This window comes from Helicoverpa zea, chromosome 9 (genome assembly GCF_022581195.2).
Source record: "Helicoverpa zea isolate HzStark_Cry1AcR chromosome 9, ilHelZeax1.1, whole genome shotgun sequence".
NCBI classification, from domain to species: domain Eukaryota; kingdom Metazoa; phylum Arthropoda; class Insecta; order Lepidoptera; family Noctuidae; genus Helicoverpa; species Helicoverpa zea.
The window spans coordinates 12,436,358-12,459,813 of record NC_061460.1 but is presented as its reverse complement, the minus strand read 5'-3'; the positions used below and the strand labels follow the sequence as shown (position 1 = coordinate 12,459,813).

General features: G+C 38.9%; 1 protein-coding gene across 2 annotated transcripts in view; it reads left to right on the top strand.

Annotated features, from left to right (window-relative positions):
• The window catches only part of LOC124633479 (myosin heavy chain, non-muscle), a 67,844-nt gene that overhangs the window by 38,081 nt on the left and 6,307 nt on the right, over window positions 1–23,456 (top strand). For both annotated transcript variants that reach the window (XM_047168708.1, XM_047168709.1), the window contains exons 2-22: window positions 4,669–4,825; window positions 7,534–7,655; window positions 9,986–10,009; window positions 11,278–11,370; window positions 11,455–11,884; window positions 11,962–13,301; window positions 14,822–14,992; window positions 15,288–15,455; window positions 15,724–15,870; window positions 16,280–16,408; window positions 16,586–16,706; window positions 17,032–17,265; window positions 17,609–17,779; window positions 19,098–19,260; window positions 20,040–20,178; window positions 20,670–20,801; window positions 21,281–21,446; window positions 21,788–21,891; window positions 22,183–22,311; window positions 22,655–22,903; window positions 23,231–23,401. In XM_047168708.1, the coding sequence (XP_047024664.1) occupies window positions 4,669–4,825; window positions 7,534–7,655; window positions 9,986–10,009; window positions 11,278–11,370; window positions 11,455–11,884; window positions 11,962–13,301; window positions 14,822–14,992; window positions 15,288–15,455; window positions 15,724–15,870; window positions 16,280–16,408; window positions 16,586–16,706; window positions 17,032–17,265; window positions 17,609–17,779; window positions 19,098–19,260; window positions 20,040–20,178; window positions 20,670–20,801; window positions 21,281–21,446; window positions 21,788–21,891; window positions 22,183–22,311; window positions 22,655–22,903; window positions 23,231–23,401 (4,560 nt within the window). The remainder of the gene's footprint in view (window positions 1–4,668; window positions 4,826–7,533; window positions 7,656–9,985; window positions 10,010–11,277; window positions 11,371–11,454; window positions 11,885–11,961; window positions 13,302–14,821; window positions 14,993–15,287; window positions 15,456–15,723; window positions 15,871–16,279; window positions 16,409–16,585; window positions 16,707–17,031; window positions 17,266–17,608; window positions 17,780–19,097; window positions 19,261–20,039; window positions 20,179–20,669; window positions 20,802–21,280; window positions 21,447–21,787; window positions 21,892–22,182; window positions 22,312–22,654; window positions 22,904–23,230; window positions 23,402–23,456) is intronic.

The window sequence follows — 23,456 nt, the reverse complement described above, 5'->3', positions numbered from 1 at the left end:
ATGAAGTGATTACATATGGCCATGTACCAAAAGCTAGGCTTCGATTCAAAAGAACCTGTGTACGTTTGGTTATAGTAATTAATTCAATGACACATTTGCAGCGGTTCAATTAGTTAATTAGTAGCTTTTCTTTTTTCTCACCGATCCTTAGAAGCCGCAAAATAAGTAAATGTGCTATAAATCAGTCCAAAAACACCAGCATTCACGCTTGCCCGCCTGTCATTCTGTCACTTAGATCTTGTAAAATGTCATTCAGTTGCACATTTTAAGCGTTCGGCGCATTACCAAAGTATTTATTAGTGTACTCTATGTATGGGTATCGTTGAACGCGACCAAATAAGGCTGCAGTCTCGTGGAAACTGTGTCGTATTAGTTTTTGCGGTGTTTCGTAACGAGAGGTGGCGACACACCTCACAATTGGGTATACAGCTGCCTAAATTGTTCTGTGTGGTGAGGGTCCTTTCAACAATGTGTACTTGACATCAGCCGATTTTGATAATGACCTAAAAAATATGGTTTCTATTCCAATATGGGAGAGCAAAGTCTTTCAAGAGGACCACGAGGAGGCTCTTTTACCTTTGGTGATTCGTGAGTATGGAATCTCAATAGGAATTCCGGAATGAAACGCCTTTTTATATGAGGTCACTGCAAATACCTTTGGCGGATCCTGGAATTCCAAAAACCTAGCGACAAAAAACGTCATTGCACATTTGCTTAATGTAAATTGTAAATAACTCGAGTTTTATGTTAAACATTGTCTGCACTTTCACAGGATTCCCAGAATTCTTTCAGACGTGAAATTCTTTCATAGCCAAGTTTGGTTGAGAAATATTCCAATAAACAACTGCTTTCGTTCCAATTAACATAATCAGTGGCTGTGGTCCCAGAACGGATAGGCAGAGGCGGATTGTCAAACACCCACTGTTCACCAAAGCTAAAAACTTTAATGTTGATTTTTGACCTGAGTAGGTTAATTGCATATTTTCAAATTAAGTTTCATTAATGGACTTCACTACTTCATGTAACTCAGCCAGATATTGTTGAAGTTTAGATCATTACCTGTTGATGACATAGCAACTCGATCCTCTGCATACTAAGGCAGCAAGAGATTCACTCTGAACATAAAAGCTAGACTCTAGGGCCATATATTATGTTCCTAGTGTTTAAAATCTCCCGTGGAATGCAGTTTGCATGCGAACAAAGTCAAGGACAACTGCTATTGCTGAATGATGGCGAATGCATGCGGCTGATTTTTATGCCACAATAGTTTGATTTTAATGTGCATGAATCGACCATTGGATAAATAAGTGCACATTTTTAAGTCAATCTGCACAGTAGCTTATTTAATCTTTGTATTTTTAAAATCAATGGAACGTAGTGCTTAGATTTTGTGGGACATTTGTGAAAAAGTTCGTCTATGTTCATTCACAGATTTGTCCCACAGTTAATCATCGCCCCTAAACTTTCTATTACAAACACTATCGAAGGAAAAAACCCATTGGAACAGCCACTTAATTATTATCAAAAGGACAATGTTTAGCATACAAATGTCGTTATTATAGTATTGTTAACAGGTACTACACCGTTATCGTCAAGTTTCCTGTTGGCATGAGTGGCCTGTTATCTATTGTAATAAGTTTTAAATAGTTTATCTAAAAACTGGTTGTTTATGACAGATTATGTTGGAGAATGTGGTGTTATCTGGACTTTATGTAGACAAGGTCCAAGCCGTGTCCGGTGACCAAAGGACGCTAGATTAGAAAAGCACATCAAAATTATATCAAAGTATTTAACATAAGTAAACCTTTCTGTAATTAAAATTAGATTGGTGTATCGTATTCTGATTAAAATAATGACATGAGTTATTAATCATAATCAAGTAAACATTTTTATAATTGGACTTATCGATTCTGTGAACAATGTATTTTATTATCGTTTTAACGTTTAATTAACATTGTGGTAGGGACTAATATACTACAGTACTACACAGAATAATAGGATATCGACAGTCTGGCTTGTTTGTCTTATAATGATAAAGGTTCCAAGGTATTGTTTACCTATGACTCTCTTGATTGAAGGAATTTTATCATATTAAGAAGATATTAGAAGATATTTTGTCAGGTATAAAATACGAAATAAAAAAAATGGTAATTGTCACTACAGGTGTGCACCCTGCTTGCACTGCACCTTATCAAAACCTATTAGTAGTCATCGCACATGGCGATGTTTTATACTATTAATTCATAGAACTCGGACACCAACTATGTCGCTTACCACGAAGTGGTGTCATATTTTATAGAAGAAGTAAGTTTACATCACTTCAGACGTGACTATGACACGTAGGACCTATATTTTATATCAGTCAAGTTTTGTTACCAAGAGAACTAACAAATGACCCTAAAAGGGAACGGAGCGCAAAGATGTGTAAGACATTCTGAATGAAACCCATCCAAATTCCTTAGATATCTCAGATCGTAATAACTCTTTCTAACCATCCAGTAGCCCCGAATGTAGGAAGGTGTTGGTCGATCACCATCGGAAATCCAAGAACACTTTGGGAGTCCAAAAACATCCCTTTGCAGAAAAACCTCACCTTTCTGAAACCTAAACACAAACCTCGTACCTCAAAGGCTTGCTTGCGCAAAAAGACGCAGATTATAGAGTCAGCCGTTACTTATCGATCTATAGATCGTTGGCTAGGTCAGGTGTTAACACAAACAACATTATACTCCTGCGCAGTACCCCCGACGCGGGTCACGTCGCCAATTGATTTATATAATTGCGTTTATCATTCGGATAACGTATTGATGCAGACTTTGATGTTGCCGGTACTATGTTGTCGATTAAGGCTGTGCCAAAAAGTTATATTTATTTTTCTTAACTAAAAATATATAAATATGTACCTACTTTGTAAGGACCAGTTTATTTTGGGTAGTTTAGGTCGATAAACGAGATCAATTTGTATTCGGCATGCGGTTGATTATACTAGCTGGCTAGTAACAACTGGTCTGTTTATTCTAACAAAACATTTATTTATAAACATTATTCTGTTCGAATACATAGTTTGTAACTAACGAGTGTTGTACCCGACTTAAAAAGTAAATAAATAATCTTCACTTTTTATTTAGTCCCAAGTTAACTTTGAAAATTTCGTAGCCCTAACATGTTTAGGAATTAAATCTTACATAAATTATCGATTCTGTCAATTTTACGTTCCCGCCAATTAGCATTAAGTTATAATTCTATTACTAATTACTTGTTTGCTCTAAGATAGACTGGCACTATCTACTTGACCCAAATAGCTTAGTGTTTTAGTGTTAAAGTCATTTGCACAGTTAGTAGGCAGAGCAAGTCTTGATTGAATTCGATGTGGAGCGCCCGTATAGGCAGCTATGTGGAGCATTTCAACTGTTCGTGTATTAAAATGTCATTATGTGGGCAAAGGACGGTTTTAATTGGCTGCATATGTAATTAAGCGAAGGGTTGTTAATCTGGTTAGTGCGAACTGCTTATATGATTCGTTGTGATCGCTAGATGTTGAAGATTAACATGTTGCAGTTATAGGAACCAAATTCAAGAGGATTTTGTAAATACAGGAAGGAACAATAAATAAGAAAGGCCTATCAATTGCCTTACAATTCCTCGTAAAACATGAAGCTTCCTCTATGACATTTGTAACCAACAAAAAGCTTAAGAGGGAACTAAAAAGACACGCATATACATAACACATAACATTCCATGTAACACAAGGCCCCAGCAAAAAAGTAGCACATAACAAAAGCCAATTTTCTTATAAGAAACAACACAATAGTTTATGCGCGGGCGCAGATGCGCGGATGTTCGCGATTGTTGCGCGTGATTCACTCGCGCGCACGTCTTGTTCTTGTCGCCATTTCTACGGATGCGGATACTTTCGTTCTCGTTTGTTTTTTCCTTAGCGATGTTATGACACTGATACAGCTTGTTAGTATTGAAATTCCTTGTTTATGTGGGAAAGAGGTAGTGAATCATCATATCATGCGTGATGGGTAGTGAGATTGCCTTTTCTTTCTCTACTGTTGACATAAGCCCCTTGTTACAGTATAACTTGTAGAATTATTTGGAGCAGTTACTGGATTGTTTTCGGAACGAGATTTTCTGAGAGGAGCCAGAGTTGTAATTCCACTTATGCACTGATACAAATGTTTCACTTTTATCTTTATCTGGTTCTTGTTAAACTATCCAATTTTATGATGTCCGTTAACAGCCGCATCAAATCTCGTCTCATCTCAAATAATATAATTAGTCCTTATGTCAGCCATGTTTTGTTACTTCTATATTAACAAGTTCTCTATAAACCTGGCCTGCTGTTTAATCTTAAGTAATCAATAACAAACAAAATCTATGGTAATGCAATGGTGTATTTTTTGACAATCCTAAACGTTTTATTAGCGTGACTATCAGATATTATCATGAAAGCTTATAATTTTGGGTAACTAATGACCATGATAGTTTGACTTTATTGATATTACTTCTACTTTATTAAAAGTTTATGACTTACTGGTTCCAAACCTTCTTATGTATAAGACAGTTTTTCATCATGACAAACAGTAGATGGATGTTAAGAATTGCATTTGAAAACGACTTTTTGTACAATGTCTAACCAATTTTCTTTTGTTTCTTCAACAGACATACTCAGGCCTCTTCTGCGTGGTGGTGAACCCTTACAAGAAGCTGCCCATCTACACGGAGAAGATCATGGAGAGGTATAAGGGTATAAAGCGCCACGAAGTGCCTCCTCACGTGTTCGCCATCACAGACACAGCCTACCGTTCTATGTTACAAGGTAAGGCTTTGGACATTTTGTTTGCTAATGTGATGATAGGATATCCTGCTGTTTTATTGAGAAGTGCTTGCGTAGTATTCAATTGTTTTATTTCTGGTTTATGAAGGCGTTATTGCGTACCTATCGTTCTTTTCTTTCGCACTGCTTCTAAGCAGTGATCGAAAATGATACCAAGTTTTCTGGGATACAGGGATACGCAATGACCGTCTTTGCAGACAGTTAAAAGTTCTCATGCTAAAGTTTAAGGAAAGCTATTGCTTTTTTATTAAGTTTAGGTACAAAAACGATTTAAATTGTAAATAGAATTGCTATTTTAAAAGAAACTAAAATTTTAGGCACCTTTTAACCTAGTCTATCGGTAATGGAAAAAATACAGGTTCTCGCAATAAATAACCTCTCGCCTTGTACGAAATAAAGTGGTATGCGACAGTTGCGCCATAAGTCATTCGGTATCGGCGCCATTACAGAACAATTAGACGAACGGCCCTTATCTCGGCGCTAGTGAGGGGCCCGTGTCGATCGATACACTGGAACGTTACTTTATAATGAAGAATCCTAGAATTACAGTTTAGTTCTTGAGTTCAAGAATACGTCTTATAAAGTTATTTTTCTATTTTTACTTACATGTCAGAAGTGAGGGAGACATGAGGTTTGAAAACATTAACGGGGCTTACTGTATTGTGATTTGTACTTCATTCCATATGTAGACCAAATGTTTGTGTAGAGGAAGACTTGAAACACTAATAATAAAACATGAAGTATTTCTGAATTACAATGTTGCTATTCAGAATAATATTAGGAATAAAACAAGTTTTTCCATTTACGAAGGCTACGTTTTCTTCTAAAAATACTGTCACGATAAAACGACGTTATTAACGGCTTAGTCAAACTGGTTTCCTATTCAATTAAATGATTAAAGTATTTTAGTCGAACTACTTAGTGTTTGACAAAACTTGGTTCAGCCTAATATGGGTAATGCATTTGTCCCTTCACAGCTGCGACATAATTTACCCAATATCGAGGGCTATTTACTAAACAATTAGAACAATGTAGTAAATTATCTTTGTCTCCCTTGGATATTTAGATTGCTGTACCTACTAGCTATTTCATAAGTCCTATGTTTTACTTGTAAACAGTTAGCAAATTCTCGTGAATAATTCACCCAGGAATAGGTCCCAATTCCAATAACTTATAAGCAAAACATCCTTACATAGGGTTTCTACATATCCAAAATAATGTACTAGACTTCGCCTAGATATTCGAACCAGTCCAGATACAAAGGCAACAAACCCATTGTACGCCACTCCTAAACTAGGACTCGAAACTGGTAACCCATCACTTCGATACGATACCACACTAATGATCATAATCCCAGTACCAGTACCCAGTGCTCAGGTAAGTGGGAACGCCCACACGTAGCTTTCGTAACAACCACTGTCATGGCGACAGAATTTAACTATAGGTTTCAGACTACAATGCAAATCTGCAGGAAGTTATGGAAGAGGAAGGAAAATTATTTGTGGAGTTTATTTCTAGCTGTGTGTTGTTGGTATGCATAGGTAGCGCAGGATGTAACTAACAATAATGTTGTGCAGTTACAGGATAAATTGTGGGTGTTATTCTTGTTTAGGTCATAAATAGTTTTGTGTAAAAATATTACAAATTACAAAACGGCCCAATTTTTTAGAACTCCTTAAGTATGTCACTTAATTATTATGGAAAAGTTCAATCAATGTAGCTACATACATAACTGTGTAAAAAATGTTAGTTCCACATATCGTTACTTTTTGCTTGTACCTAAAGCAATCAGTTTCTTATCAGTTCGTCAGTTGTTTTAGTTACGCAGATTTTACTCCGAAATTTTACACTGAAATCCAAACTCAACATGAGACTATTGTTTTGCGTCTACGTGTCTAACGATACTAGTGTTTTTTTTTTCATTACACTAGAAACATTTTCAACAGCCCATGTTTGCCGTATGGGTACTTGAAAAAGTATTCATTATAATTCTGAATACCACCCCTTTTCCCTCGCGGCAACCACTATTATACCGGCCAGATTAAAGCTGTCTGGAATATTCACATGTTTCACCAAATAAGTTTGCTTTTCATGTTTCGCATTTTTTTATGAAAACTTTTTGTGATCTTATACTATCCTCGTTTTCAGTCAAGTGTTGTATGACCATAATATCTTTAACAAACCCAGTCAGGTTTTGAGATAAAGGAATTTCATCAAAATACATAAATTATATATTCGTAGCATAATGGCTAGCTATAGATACTTTGTACCATCTACTCCGTTCCCATACTTTGCCGTCTGATACGATCGTCACATAAGCTGTCGCAATCGAAATGTGTACCTTATCGTAAATATTATCAAATCCTGGCTACACCCACGATATTTATGACGGAAGACTGGCAATGTCAAATATGGTCTTTTGAATTGATTGACTATTAAATATTGGTAGGTCCTAAGGCGGATTTGCTAAAATAATAATGCTCCGATGAAGGTGAATGGATGATCGCGTCAAAAAGAAAAAGAATCTGATATAAAGAGCGCTGTAAAGAAGCCCTACTTGGTAGAACAGAACATATTTTAAATTCCATCCAATTCACGGAAGTAAATAGACCATTCAACAATTTGATACCTGATACAAGCCCAGCCAGCTACAACTCAAGTATTAATACCATCTTTACTGTTAATTCCAGATCGAGAGGACCAGTCAATCCTGTGCACGGGAGAGTCAGGTGCTGGTAAGACAGAGAACACGAAGAAGGTGATACAGTACCTCGCGTACGTCGCCGCCTCAAAACCCAAGGGATCCGGCGCGGTAAGACTTCTTTCTGATCACCGAGCCCTGAAATAGTAGAATATCTTAGAAGAAAACTGTTAATTGATAGATATCTTTTTACGTGTTGATGAAGTTCACAGTATAGTTTAGAACTTACTAGAAGCTTAAGGAAGTATGTTAGACTGTCAAGAATATTATAAACAATTGCGAGTCATTCTTTAAGTATCTCTAGTGAGAAGCGGCCTTCGCCCAGTTGTAGGACACTAAATAGGTCATTGTTTACAAAATATATGTCGTCAGTCATCACCAATTCGTTACGTCTATTAACAATTGTTCGTTTTAGATTAGTCTGTGTCTCAGCTTCCTGTTAAGTAACATTCCAATCACTTTCTCAGTTAATCTTGCAGCTCGTAAATTAGACTTAAACACCTTAGTTAAAGTCACTTTCCTAGTCGTAACGAGTTTAATAACAATGTTTAGTAATGCAGTAAGTATAGTTTGCGTAATATATGGACGGTCCCTTGCTAGGGGACTCGCGTGGACATTTGACAATTGTTAGTTAAATAATTGAGTGGCTTGTACACCGTGTTTTGAACGAAAGTAAGGGTATGTTTGATTCATTATTTATTTTGATATGAGTGGGGGAATATTTTAGAATGTAGATGATTTGATGGCAAGGATGTACATAGGGGGTGCATACATCAAAAAAATAAGTTATTGTCAGTATCAATTATATCTGAGGTGGTTTATAGATACACCAATTTTAGTTCTCTAACAATTTGTATTTGATTGTGTAGTAATTACATAGACATAATATTAGTAAACAGGACTGCGCATATAAACCCAAAAAACGAGCCGAGTGAAACAGTTAGTACGGAGGCTGTCTGTCCCTTTCTAATAGGGTGACTATGAGATTAAGCTATGTGAGACAAATCCGAATTTGCTAAGATTATTAAACACAGATTAGTATTGAAGTTTTAACTTACGCAGTTTGTGACCTTAAGATACCAATAAAGGCTTTTAATAATTAGCGGAAATTAGCAGTATAAAAGCAGGAAGATTCGAAGTGAAGACTGTTTTTTTTTTTGTATTTCTACTTCATATATAGACTGCTGAGCCATTTATGTCGCCTTTCTTCATTTTTTGGGAAGCTATAACAATAGTACAACAGTTTTAAAATTCATCACCCATATTTTGACTCGTTACAAGAATTCATGGGCACCCTAGTTGTTTGGTTTACGAAAATGTTATTATTAGCTAACCTGTGGAACGATATATTGCAACCACCATAGGATTCACTTTTGCAAGTAGAAACGCAACACTTTTTCACCATTTTAATAGTTTAAATTGATTTAATACAAAAAAATATAAACAAAATTTTAAATGCTGATTACGCGCCAAGAATGTTCAGGGTTACCGCTAGAAAATAAAAAAAAGCAAAATAAAAATTTATGTTGTTTATGTTTTAATAATAAATACGAATAAATTAATGCGATTGTTATTAATTTGTTGACTTACAATTGTTAAAATAAGATAAAAATATAAGTGATTCAATTGTTTTTGGGAAGACAAAACTTTTGATCACAACATTTTTTTATGCTGGCAAGGTGTTAGAAAGAGACAAACAGCCTCCGTTCGAACTATCCCTCTCGGCTCGGATTTGCCTCTGTGTATTATGCAACCAATTTAGTACCTTATTGCGTTAGAATAGAGTTCATTTTCGTAAATATATATTTTGAGCGTGCGCAATCTTGTTTAGTAATATTATATCTATGAGTAATTATACCGAATGTTGTATTGTTAAGCGTTCACATGTCTACTGGTTCGACTATCGCGTTCGGGTGAGGAATGGAACCAGTTTGTCGTTATCTAGCTAGCCTCTTTACGGTTTACTGTACAAATGGCTAGAATATAATGTTATAGGCACTTTCTCTTCAGTATTTAGCCATCGTAGTATATGTTGTAATTACAAAAATGTATTTGTTAAAAATCTAGGTCACAGTATTGAGTGTGTATGCTAGTTCAGATGTTTTCATTATATTGCTAATTAAATAAAAATTGTATGCAACTTAGCATCATGTTCCACGTTCTATATACTTAATACACAGCTAAATCTTCAGATTTGGTGTATAATACGCTATCTGCGTGGTTCACTGTTGTTTTTCAATAATCACCACTTTGACACTTGCATGTCATGGAGGTGGCATTTGTACAGCACTGCGGTTGTACTCTTTTTATGTATTGCTAGAAAGAGTATATAATTTTCTACCAGTACATATATCTGAATATCTTTCTTCTACAACACACTGATGTATATTTTTTTTATTTTCCCTCTTCTCCGTGATCCTGGCAATCGATACGAACAACAGGGACCGACACCACAGTTGATTATAGTAAGTCAAGGAAAAATATTATACAAATAAAAAAGGATTAAATCAACTAATCGCCTGCTCAGTATTTGGGGATGCCATATGGGTGTGGTATATTATTCCCGTCAGTTAAAACTACGTAAATAAAATATGGTTAATCGAAAAAAGATAAAGCATTGTGTAAAATTACGATATATACCTATATATTATTATAATTTTACACAGGTGTTAATTTTGTAAAATAAATCGTGAGAATAATTTACCACAATTTACGGGAATTGGGCGCTTTTTCCGAAGGTTGAAGGGTGGGTTTGATATGTCATGAGCATGGAATGGGTTTTATTATCATTATTCTTCCAGTTTCAGTGTGGCAAACGGTGATGCTATACCTCTCTCCTATCTATCCTATCAAAATATATCTCTCTAGAAAATAGATCTGCCTAGAAAATATTATGCTTTATTCCTTGCATGGTTACTTTTACTTTAATGTATTTATTTATTCATTATTGTATTTTAGAAGCAGCAACGTAAAACACTTTTAGTAGGTCTATGGCAAAATATTCCATTACGTAAGAACCCTGTTAAGATAATAAAAATTAAAGTAAATTATTATAGGATTGTCAAAAAATAGTACAATTTTAATATTTTTAATAAAGCATTACCTAACGAATCACATTTAGAACTCCTAATTAACGTGTCTACAGAATAGAAACTTTTTTTCATCCATATCAGTTTGCTACAGTTTTGTGTTTGCCAAATGTGTGTTTATGATCTGTCACTAACCTGCTTTGTCAATTGTCGTCTGGCCAATTCCGAATAAGCCTTATCTTTACCTATATTATTGTAGTATACTTTTTGTACTTCTTTATTTTGTGTTTGAATAAACAAAGTGATATCCACAAAAAAGTTTTGCAATGAAAAGGTTTATTTGGATTTTTTAAAGAATGTGATATTGTCGCTAACCTGTGTGTTTCATCCAACTAACACTATATCAATAACCTGTAACGTTTCGTTTCACGCTGCTAACCCCTACGTAGACAAACGGACCTACATTCGAGGTAATGGATCGCTAAAACCTACGTTTATTGGTGTGGCTCATGCTTACTACACTCCATTAAAGAAATTATACAGTTATTTTTTACCTTGTGTTATAAAAAGCTGATTCCCTATTTTCCCCCATTACCAGCTTGAATAAATATTACCTAAACCTTTTTCATGCCAATCATCATTCCATCTGCATGCATGTCCTGATGACGAAGTCATGAGATTAATATGATTATTTTATCTTTTAGGGCGAACTGGAACAACAGTTGTTACAAGCTAACCCTATTTTAGAAGCCTTCGGTAACGCCAAGACTGTTAAAAACGACAATTCTTCTAGATTTGTAAGTATATTTTTTATCTGCCACTGTGTATGTTTAACTTGAAATAAAGTGATGAATCTAATATCACCCTTATTATGATTTCAGGGTAAATTCATTAGAATAAACTTCGACGCGTCAGGTTTCATAGCAGGCGCGAACATCGAAACGTACTTACTCGAAAAGTCAAGAGCAATCAGACAAGCGAAAGATGAGAGAACATTCCACATATTCTACCAGCTCCTCGCCGGAGCCACGTCACAGCAGAGAGCTGAGTACATCCTTGAAGACCCCAAGAGTTACCCATTCCTGTCTAACGCGGCATTACCGGTCCCTGGCATTGATGATGCAGCAGAGTTCCAAGCGACCATCAAGTCCATGAACATCATGGGCATGAACAACGAAGATTTCAACTCGATATTCAGGATAGTGTCCGCAGTACTCTTGTTCGGATCTATGCAGTTCAAGCAGGAGAGGAACTCCGACCAGGCCACGCTGCCTGATAATACTGTCGCGCAAAAGATCGCACATTTACTTGGTATGTCACTATCTCTATTTGATGAAAATAGTTGGTTATTTTAACGTCATTCTAATGTATGTTTCTGTACTTTCCAGGTCTTTCAGTCACAGAAATGACTAAGGCATTCCTGAAGCCTAGAATCAAAGTTGGTCGTGACTTCGTCACGAAAGCACAGACCAAGGAGCAAGTAGAGTTCTCGGTGGAAGCCATCGGCAAGGCTTGCTACGAGCGCTTGTTCAGATGGCTCGTCAACAGAATCAACCGCTCTCTAGACAGGACCAAGAGGCAAGGAGCTTCCTTCATCGGAATCCTCGATATGGCTGGTTTCGAAATCTTCGAACTCAACTCATTTGAACAGCTCTGCATCAATTACACGAACGAGAAGCTCCAGCAACTCTTCAACCACACTATGTTCATTCTCGAACAGGAAGAGTACCAGCGCGAAGGTATCGAATGGAAGTTCATTGATTTCGGACTCGATTTGCAACCGACAATCGACTTGATCGACAAACCTATGGGTATCATGGCATTGTTGGACGAGGAGTGCTGGTTCCCCAAAGCGACAGATAAGACATTCGTTGAAAAGCTAGTCTCAGCCCACTCCGTTCATCCCAAATTCATGAAGACTGACTTCCGTGGAGTTGCTGACTTCGCAATCATTCACTACGCTGGCAAAGTCGACTATTCAGCCGAGAAATGGCTGATGAAGAATATGGATCCCCTGAACGAGAACGTGGTGTCGCTGCTGCAGTCGTCGCAGGACCCGTTCGTGTGCCACATCTGGAAGGACGCGGAGATCGTGGGCATGGCGCAGCAGGCGATGACGGACACGCAGTTCGGCGCCAGGACCCGCAAGGGCATGTTCAGGACAGTCTCACAGCTATACAAGGAACAGCTCACTAAACTGATGGCGACGCTCAGGAACACTAACCCGAACTTCGTAAGGTGTATCATTCCCAACCACGAGAAGAAGGCTGGAAAGATCGAAGCGCCTCTAGTTCTCGACCAGTTACGTTGCAACGGTGTGCTCGAAGGTATCAGGATCTGCAGACAAGGTTTCCCCAACCGTATTCCCTTCCAGGAGTTCAGACAGCGCTATGAGCTGCTGACTCCGAACATCATTCCGAAAGGATTCATGGATGGAAAGAAGGCTTGTGAGCAGATGATCGAGGCTCTAGAGTTAGATCACAATTTGTACCGCGTCGGTCAGTCCAAGATCTTCTTCCGGGCTGGTGTACTGGCACATCTTGAGGAGGAACGGGACTACAAGATCACTGACTTGATAGTCAACTTCCAAGCGTTCTGCCGAGGCTACCTTGCTAGGAGGAATTACCAGAAGAGACTGCAACAGCTGAACGCTATCAGAATTATTCAGAGAAACTGCGCCGCCTACCTCAAGCTAAGGAATTGGCAATGGTGGAGACTTTATATCAAGGTAAGTAAACAGTTGCGACTACTGTGTAGCATAGAAGATAACCTATGGCTCTCGGGAACAGTGTGGCTTCCTATCAGTGATTTTATTTTACAAAATCTGCTCAGTATTTCCAGTGATTACTTTTGTAAACAGCGAATAATTTTACCTCTTTATGTATAAATACATTTAAAAAATATTTATATTATAAAGAGGTAGAATTAGCTTGTCTGCTTGCAAGTTTTTCGAGGTAATCTCTGAATCTACTAGTCTGATTTTAAAAATTCTTTCATTTATAGGAAGTTTGCCTCTCCAGGGTGACATAGGTTGTGGTTTATGTGAAATTACGAATGACAGATAGCTGTAATTATGATTTACATCGAACCTTTCTCACATGAATTATAATATTATGTATATTGTATAACAATATATTTACATATCACCCCTCGCAGCCGTTACGACATAACTTCCTATTGTTTTATAAACATCATAGTTCCCCATTATTCTGAGTGATTGATACACAGTAGCCTAGGTTGTCTATTATTATTAAATATAGTAATTCTATTGTTCACAAAAATCTCATAACCTCTACAATATTATAATAGGAAGAGAATGTGGAAGATATGGCGACGGCGATCTGTAAGTGGTAATAAAAAAAATGTTTTAATGGCAGAGAGGGGTGATCCAAATCTTCTGATACATATTTGTAAATATGAATCCCCACATTTTGATTCTTTATGTTGCCAACATTAAGTACGTGAGAGGAACAAATAGAGGGTACTATCTATTCCTCTCACACACTTTATTTTGGCGCCATAAAGTGTCGCTAGAGTCTGTATTTATTATTTTCTTTGATGCTATTTATCTCATTTCTTTACCTTCTTTCTTCTAGAAATAGCAGGGCTGCGATCATGTGACTATTGATCATGTCATGTAAAATTCAGCATTGTATGAAAATATAATTTTGATACAATGTTGCATTATGTCCGGTTTACCTTCAAGTTTGACACATAACCACAGCCTGATATATGTATCTCTTAATTTCTTCTTCTCACCTAGAAAGTCTGTGTATTATTTTTTTCAGTGAATAGGCTTTACCACTCTTTTTTTCAAATGTATCGGTAAGGAATATCTGTTACACGAAGTACTCGCCGATGTTGTCATCAAGGGGAGTGAGGTGCTTTTGAGTACGTAAAACATCTTCTATTTATATTCCTATTTGTTTTCACTAATCCGGCGTACATATGTATAACGGAGCGCAGCGATGAGCTTGGTTCACTGTCAAACTATTATCGACTCTGTCTTCATTAAAATAGAGTCTAAGATCAATTTTGCAGCTCTTCACATCAGAGTTGTGTCAATTGATTTTAGATTCTATTACAATGGGGGTACTATTAATAATAGTTCAACAGGGAAAAATGCTCTTTACTCCATATTATATGCCCCGTAACAGGTAAAGCTATAACACCCTCATACAATTAACATGGTAAGTGCATGTGGAAAGTTTGGTCACATTCGTCACATATCGGTCCCTCGGTCCCCAGGTCAAGCCGCTGCTGGAGGTGACTAAGCAGGAGGAGAAGTTGACGCAGAAGGAGGACGAGCTCCGCCAGGTCCGCGAGAGGCTGGACACACAGCTGAAGAGATGCCAGGAGTACGAACAGAAGTACCAGCAGGCTAATGCTGAGAAGACACAGCTTGCTGAGCAGTTGCAGGTCAGTGATAAATACTGCAGTTTTTTTGTTCATGTTTTACTTTGTATCTATTGGAGTTTATGGACGTGGGCTATTAAAAATCGGATATTTCATTACAGCATTACAAGAAATGAGGTTGATGGATCTTTTTAACCAGTGTGCAAATATATTTTTTGCTTCAGTATCAGCAATAGAACACATTTTTATTTTTTTTTTATTTTCAATTTCATATTTTAAATTTTAATAGACCTCCAGTGCTTTTTTAAAATTGCTTTGGGTTTCTTTTTTGTATTTACTAAGTATTGATGTATTGTAGGCTGAGTTGGAGCTATGTGCGGAAGCAGAGGAAAGCCGCGCCCGTGCGGCAGCCCGCAAGCAGGAGTTAGAAGAGCTGCTGCACGACCTGGAGGGGCGTATTGAGGAGGAGGAGGAGCGTTGCAATGCCTTGCAGCAGGACAAGAAGCGCTTGCAGCTCAACATACAGGTCAGTAGTGACCGGCGACATGTAGCGTGGTTAAATCTATAGTTTATTACTAGAGGGAATGGGGTATAGTCGTCTCCTTTTGCGAAGTGGTTATGCTTGCGAAGGACATGGTTGAACTTTCGAGGAAGAGAACTTTTAATCTGAGCTGCCGCAAGAGATGCCACAGGCTTTGGGTTTGGAGACACGACTCCCGGCCTCCGTAGACTATCGACAACGGGCCCATGATGACGAACTCAATGCTATAAATAAAATGCATAATTTCCCACAGGATCTAGAGGAACAACTAGAAGAGGAAGAAGCTGCGAGACAGAAGCTGCAACTAGAGCGCGTACAATGCGACTCCAAGCTCAAGAAGTTGGAGGAAGACCTGGCTCTCAGCGAGGACACCAACCAGAAGCTGGTTAAGGAGAAGAAGGTAGGTTCTAGAACTTTTTGCCAATCCAGAGACATAGTTCTTCTATGAAGCTACTTTTAGTCCTTGACTGGCAGCATTACAAGTAATGAGTCATCAAAAAATGTTAAATGCCTACGATATTGTAAAATATCAGCAGGCCAATCTCAATGTTTTGACCTGTTTAACCCTCAACATTGACCATAAGGTTCAGAAAGTTCTAAACAATAACATAAACGTTAGATTTTATTAAATAACAGTTTACTATCAATTTTAATTATAAACAGTTGTTGTAAGGAAAACGGATGTACATATGTTATCGTCGAACTTTGCCCAAAAGCGTATAAATCGTTCAAAACCAGTATCAAAATAATATAAGTTTAGTTTATATTGTTGTTTGACTTTTTTATAATTTGTTATATTGATGTTGTAGATCTTGGAGGAGCGTGCCAACGATTTGTCACAAGCGTTAGCTGAGGAGGAGGAGAAAGCCAAACATCTTAGCAAGCTCAAAACTAAACAAGAGTCCGCCATTGCAGAGCTTGAGGAGAAACTACTTAAGGTAAAATATTATAAGATAAAGAATATTACATATACCTAATAATGGCGTCCAAGGCCGATTTCGATCACGGCAGCTGTACTCATATATGGAGATGAGCCAGCTGGCTACCCAATTTAAGGGTTCATGAAAAATAATCCTTTTTTCGTGTTTTTCAATGTTTTCTTGTATGTTGTCCAGGATCACCAAATGCGTCAAGAGACGGACCGCGCCAAGCGGAAGTTGGAGACGGAGCTTCAAGACGTGAAGGAACAGCTCGCTGAGAGGAAGGCACAGCTTGAGGAGTTGCAGATTGTGCTCAGTCAGTATACTCATAAGAATAGATACATTTTTGCTAAATGTTCTTAAATATATTATATGATAACTCAGCAACAAAATAAAAGTGTACATAGTGTTACAATAAAATTATTTTAGGAAGTATTGTTGCTCAACTACCATAGTCTTGTAGAAAGGGTTGTCGCCGGTATATGTTGTTACATAAAAATATTAGCATTTAGCTTAGGCCAAATATGTTATCCATTTTTCACACAAGGTGAAACCCGGTAACTAACATGTTTTGGAAAGAAAGTTCGACAAATTAGCTGATTACTCGACGTTTGTTTAACTCAGCACATTTTCCCTTACAGCCAAGCGCGAGGAAGAGCTGGCCGTGGCCATCAGCCGCGCGGACGAGGAGAGCGGGCTGCGCGCGGCGGCGCAGAAGGCGGCGCGCGAGGCGGAGTCGGCGCTGGCCGACGCGCACGAGGACCTGGACGCCGAGCGCAGCGCCCGCACCAAGGCCGAGAAGCTGCGCCGCGACCTCAACGAGGAGCTGGAGGCGCTCAAGAGCGAGCTGCTCGACTCGCTCGATACTACTGCTGGTATATTACGAACAAAGTTTCATTCTGAATTCTGTATTAGACATATAATATAAGAATGAACCTGAATTGTGCTTCTAAAATTTGCATTTGGTATGTAACTTAATATGACGCGAGGTGGTTGTGTATAATAACAAAAGCACACAAAATAAATCTAATTGATAAATCATAAACTTATTACGAAATCAGTAAAAAAATCAATCTAACGTCCATCCAAAAACGTATACAACTAACCGAAATACCGTCATTTACATTAGCGGTACAATGAAAATTTCACGTCATTAACAACCTTTTCTGCATATTTATATCACTTCTGCATCTTATAAACTCTTATTTCTCCCCCCAGCTCAACAAGAACTCCGCACAAAGCGCGAACAAGAAGTAGCAGTACTGAAGCGCAGCTTGGAAGAAGAGGCGGCGTCACACGAGGCGACGCTGGCTGACCAGCGCCACAAGCACTCGCAGGAGTTGCAGCAGCTCAACGAACAGCATGAACAGATCAAGAAGGCTAAGGCTGGTGAGTACACCTGTAACCTAGTACAGTTATATGGTAAAAGTGACGTTTGTTTTGTTTGAATGCGGTTCATCTGAGGAAGTACTTGACCGATTAGAGGAACTATGCTGAGGAAATATGAGGATATGAGGATTTGAGGTGTTAGATAGCCTATTGATTGTGGAAGGTAATAGATTTTTTTCTGGTGCGCGATACGTTGTAAATGCAACAGAAAGAAGTGTCAGGCTCTGATTAAAATCTGCTTGAGTGTCCTCTGACATGTTTTGTCTAGCAGGTGGCAATCTAGTGCACGGTTTGGTGAACTCCAAATATCTTAAATTAGCAAGTAAATCAAAGAATTTCGATTACTAAAATTTCGATTATTAATATGAATTACTAAGAACTATTTACTAAGTTAAGTAAACTAAAAGTATTACCCAAATAAAAATAATAAGCAAAAGAAAAATATATTTTGCTAAAGCCGCATCTTCATTCATGCATTTTAAACAAGGAGTTTTATAATCTTGAGGTTTCATCAGAAGAATAAAACCTTTTAACAACCAAAGACAACAATGACAACTCAAAAAAAAAAAACTAAAACAACGAACTTCCAAATCCAAAACTCAGTTCAGTCATTAAAAAAAACGTCAAAAAACTTTTCGAATATCTACACAAGAATCAAAAAAATTTTAGCAAAATATTTTAGTAGTATTATAGCATATATATTTTATAGAGTGTTATGTAATGGCTTGCGTGAAGGAGCGTAGACAGAAGAACGTGAAGTTTGGCTTGTCGAAGGACGATAGCTTCGAGGTGGAGGGCGCGGGGTTCCCTTGCGACGAGGGCAGCTCGTTCACCTCGGCCAGGGACTACTGGCAGCACATGTGCAGTAGTCCCGAGCCTGACCGGAGGGGCGATGTCTCTTTAATATGTAATGGTATAACATATCGTGATGCAGTTTACCTTGCACCGATTGTAGGCTTTATAGGAAGTTGGACGTGTAGGTAGTGAAGGTTTTAAGTGATGATTACAGTTATTTGTGGACTCAACTTGGTCATGTTTAGGTATTGTCGTTTATTTACTAAGGTATTGCACTGAGTTCATTTTCAATTGAGGTCGTGTTTAAAAATTGTCTTAGTTTATCTAGCTTTTATCCGCGTCCCGTCCTCGAATCTTTTTCCTGCACTGGGATAAAAAGGGCTTTGTTTTATTCTGACCTGTAAACTTACTGACAAGTTTAATAGCACCGTGTTGGAACTGGTTACTAAAAGGGTTTCCATTTTTGTAGATTTGCGCCTATAACTTTTTTTAAAAATACTTAACCATTTTTTTTCGATTATAGCTCTTGAAAAAGCCAAGCAAGCGTTGGAAGCTGAGAACGCGGACCTCGCGACTGAGCTGAAGAGCGCCAGCGCCGCCCGCGCCGAGGGCGAGCGGCGCCGCAAGCAGGCCGAGACACAGCTCGCCGACCTCGTCGCCAAGCTGCAGGATGTCGAGAGAGCCAGGTACTGTGCCCTACATAAGCCGAGCAAGCGTTGGAAGCTGAGAACGCGGACCTCGCGACTGAGCTGAAGAGCGCCAGCGCCGCCCGCGCCGAGGGCGAGCGGCGCCGCAAGCAGGCCGAGACACAGCTCGCCGACCTCGTTGCCAAGCTGCAGGATGTCGAGAGAGCCAGGTACTGTGCCCTACATAAGCCAAGCAAGCGTTGGAAGCTGAGAACGCGGACCTCGCGACTGAGCTGAAGAGCGCCAGCGCCGCCCGCGCCGAGGGCGAGCGGCGCCGCAAGCAGGCCGAGACACAGCTCGCCGACCTCGTCGCCAAGCTGCAGGATGTCGAGAGAGCCAGGTACTGTGCCCTACATAAGCCGAGCAAGCGTTGGAAGCTGAGAACGCGGACCTCGCGACTGAGCTAAAGAGTACCCTCAACTGACAAAACAATCTGTAAAAGTAACCTTTGTTATAAGTTTACCATGTAAAGTTTTATGTGAAAGGGATAAGAAGCACCGCCGCACCCCCTCTAAACGCTTTTGTTCATAACATAAGTGTGATATAGCTCTGAACGGACTCTACTGTGTCGACATGTTGAGTAGGAATTTTTTTAGGATTCTGTTAGTAATAGTTGGTATTGTAAAGCAACATGCTTATGACTCAACATCCCTACACTTAGGTCTTCTGTGCATTGCATGCTGTCATTTAAAAACGATCCTGGTTCATTGTGTACTATCTGTTCTGTGACGGTCAGGGTACTAGCTTGACATTTCTTTAACAATATGTGTGTGTTGCAGGTCGGAGGTGGCAGAGAAGTGCGTGCGCCTGCAGAGCGAGGCGGAGGCGGGCGCGGCGGCGCTGGAGGCGGCGGAGCTGAAGGCGTCGGCCGCCGCCAAGCACGCCGCCACCACCGGCGCGCAGCTCGCTGAGGCACAGGTATGGGTGAACCAAACTCTATGTCGACACAGAACATTGCGCGAGTCACTGCGCTGAAATACGTGCGTAGAGGAGGACATATTCAAAAAGACAACGACATTTACAATAACTGTACGAACACTTATTGCTTGGATAATAATTACGAGATTCTACTACTTCGACTAACGGTCGTTCTCAATATAGTACTGTAAAATTCCTATCTCTAGTAAGCCAACAAATAAATGGAATATTGGAAAAGACCATTAGATAAATAATTTACGTTAAAGATCATCATTTTTTTGATCATCTTCATGCAAAAAATTCAGATATGGTCCCACTATCAGACATGTATAATAGAACTGTTATTTCTTTCATTTTTTTTTTCAAATTTCAAAATCATTATTATCATATGGAGCACATTTATTATGTCTTCTATTCAGTTTTATCAAACCCGTATAGTTTATTACCATTGGATCAATTACGTGCTAATGTATCTTCTCTTTTCCATCCAGGCTCTCCTAGAAGAGGAGACGAAACAGAAGCTCTCGCTACAGACCAAGCTGCGCAACATCGAGCAACAGCTGGAGCAGGCGCGAGACCAGCTTGAGGAGGAGGAGGAGGCCAAGAAGAACCTCGAGAAACAAGTTAGTATTGTAACTTTGTAGAAGTATACATTATGCAAGTTCATTTACAAAAACTTAAACATGACAGTGTAGATAAAATAACACAAAATCATTTATATTATGTTTTTTTTTTACAATTTAAAAATAATAAACATTTTTTGAAAGTAGGCTGAAAGTCAGCACTCTTTAAAGATAAACTTTACAAAAGACAGCCCCTATAACGCCTGCCCTTCACCACTTCCTATTTGTTTTTATTGGAAAGAAGAAATGGTGGCACAAACTCCCCAGTGTCATTTAGAAAGTGTGGCTTTAAAAAAAAATAGCATTTCTTCATTCAAATAAATAAATAAAAATAAAACACCATAAAAGCTATTACTGCTGTAATTAAGATAAAAACAGCCAATAGTTCTTTAGTTAGAGCCATGTATCGAATTAATAGGAATCAATTTCAAAACAAACCATTGTCATCATACCTCAACGTTCTAACTCCACTTCTCCAGGTGACCGGGCTAACAGTCCAACTGGCAGAAGCGAAGAAGAAGGCGGAAGAAGAAGCTGAGAACGCGGCCGCGCTCGAGGAACAGCGCAAGAAGCTCAGCAAGGACGTCGAGGCGCTGCACCGACAGATCGATGAGCTGCAGCAGGCGAATGATAAGTTGGATAAGAGTAAGTTTCTGATTTATCATCCTTTAAAAAAAAGCCTGAAGTAATCCCAATTTTTTATTTGGCTCTCAAATAACACTCTTTGGAGCCATATGGTCATTCACACATTACATCCATCATTTCTTTGGTTGTGCTCGTCCTCTATATCCATCCACATTCATGTACAACATGTTTGAGTTTCCCATGTAGCTGGGCAAGTTTCTAAAGAATTTACTGCACAGTCAAAAGCTTACCTCGAGTTCAAAAAATATCATTTTTCGCATCATACATATCTTTTAAGTTAACATATACAAATCACATTCAATTAGGACTATTATTTATTATACTTTTTTTCTAACATCTAGGTAAAAAGAAGATTCAGGCTGAGCTTGAAGACACGAACATCGAACTGGAGGCACAACGCGCCAAGGTTATGGAGCTTGAGAAGAAACAGAAGAGCTTCGATAAGGTATGTAACCGTTCCTAAATAATGTCTTTTTATTATCTGCCGATTGTAATGGACCCACTGAAGACAATAGAAAAAAGTAAGCCTGTGTCTGTAATGTACAAACTTGAAAGTCCTTGTTTATTTTACATTGCCTTTATATTTGTAAATACTCGTAATAAAATTTGCCCATGTAAGTTTCACGGGATGTAGCTGAGTACCAGTGTTTTACTTGGAGCGACTGCCTATCAGACCTATTTTGTCATTCTGTATCATTTATTTATAACTGATAATACTGAATATTTGTTGATTCAGGTGGTATCAGAGGAGCGCGCGGTAGCCGAGCGCTACGCGGCCGAGCGCGACGCGGCCGAGCGGGACGCGCGGGACAAGGAGACGCGCGTGCTGTCCCTCACCAGAGACCTCGACACTGCTGCCGAAAAGGTACATACTAGCTTATAACTTGTTATTTATTTATATTTGTTTACTTTGACTCACAAGAATCACAAAATGTCGACATACTTGTTGATCGTTGTTTACTTACTGTTTGAACAACTAATCGACTTTCGTTTTCAACCTTGTTCAGGACCCAAATTGACTAACTATATAAACATCTGTTTTTTCAAAATGACTGTTTCTTGTTAATTTTTACGTTCAATTTTCATAGTAAACAATTTTTTGAAAAACAAGTTTATGTTGTTGGTGCAAATGGGTCTTAGTTCTAAATGTAAGAAATCCAATCAGATAGTTATAGAATGCTAATTTCACCACCATTTTACATTTCCAGGTGGAAGAACTAGAGCGCACTAAACGCCTCCTGCAATCTGAGCTAGACGAGCTGGCCAACACACAAGGCACGGCCGACAAGAACGTGCACGAGCTGGAGAAGGCCAAGCGAGCGCTCGAGTCGCAGCTCGCTGAGCTCAGGGCGCAGAACGAGGAGATCGAAGATGATCTGCAGCTCACTGAGGATGCTAAGCTCAGGCTGGAGGTCAATATGCAGGCTATGAGGGCGCAGTTTGAAAGGGATCTGCAGGTAATGTTCATTCAATATTGTTTACTAAGTTCCACATATAATCTATATATAAAAAATATATAAGTCAAAAATGGCTGAACCGTTTAAGCTGAAAATAAAGGGGAGATAGCTTAGACCCGGTAAAAGAAAATAGGCGTTTTTGTCACCATCCGGCTACGGGAAACAGTCATATCGGGACGCGGGTGAAACCACGAGCTAAAGCTAGTAACACTATGTATAAAGGAGGGAATATTCAGATTAGGGGATTTATTTCATTTTTTTACTTTTTTATTGCCAGTTTTTTAACTAGAAACTTTCCTAAACTATTATTCTCTTTGCCATTTCCAGGCCAAAGAGGAGCAAGGCGAGGAGAAGCGTCGAGGCATCGTGAAGCAGCTGCGGGACTTGGAAGCCGAGCTGGAGGAGGAGCGCAAGCAGCGCGCGGCAGTGCTCGCCATGCGGAAGAAGCTCGACGCCGACCTCAAGGATGCTGAGCAGGCGCTGCATCTTGCTAACAAGGTAGGTCCAAATAGTGATTTGTTTTGCGAAGGTAATGTAACACAAAGTCGTCACA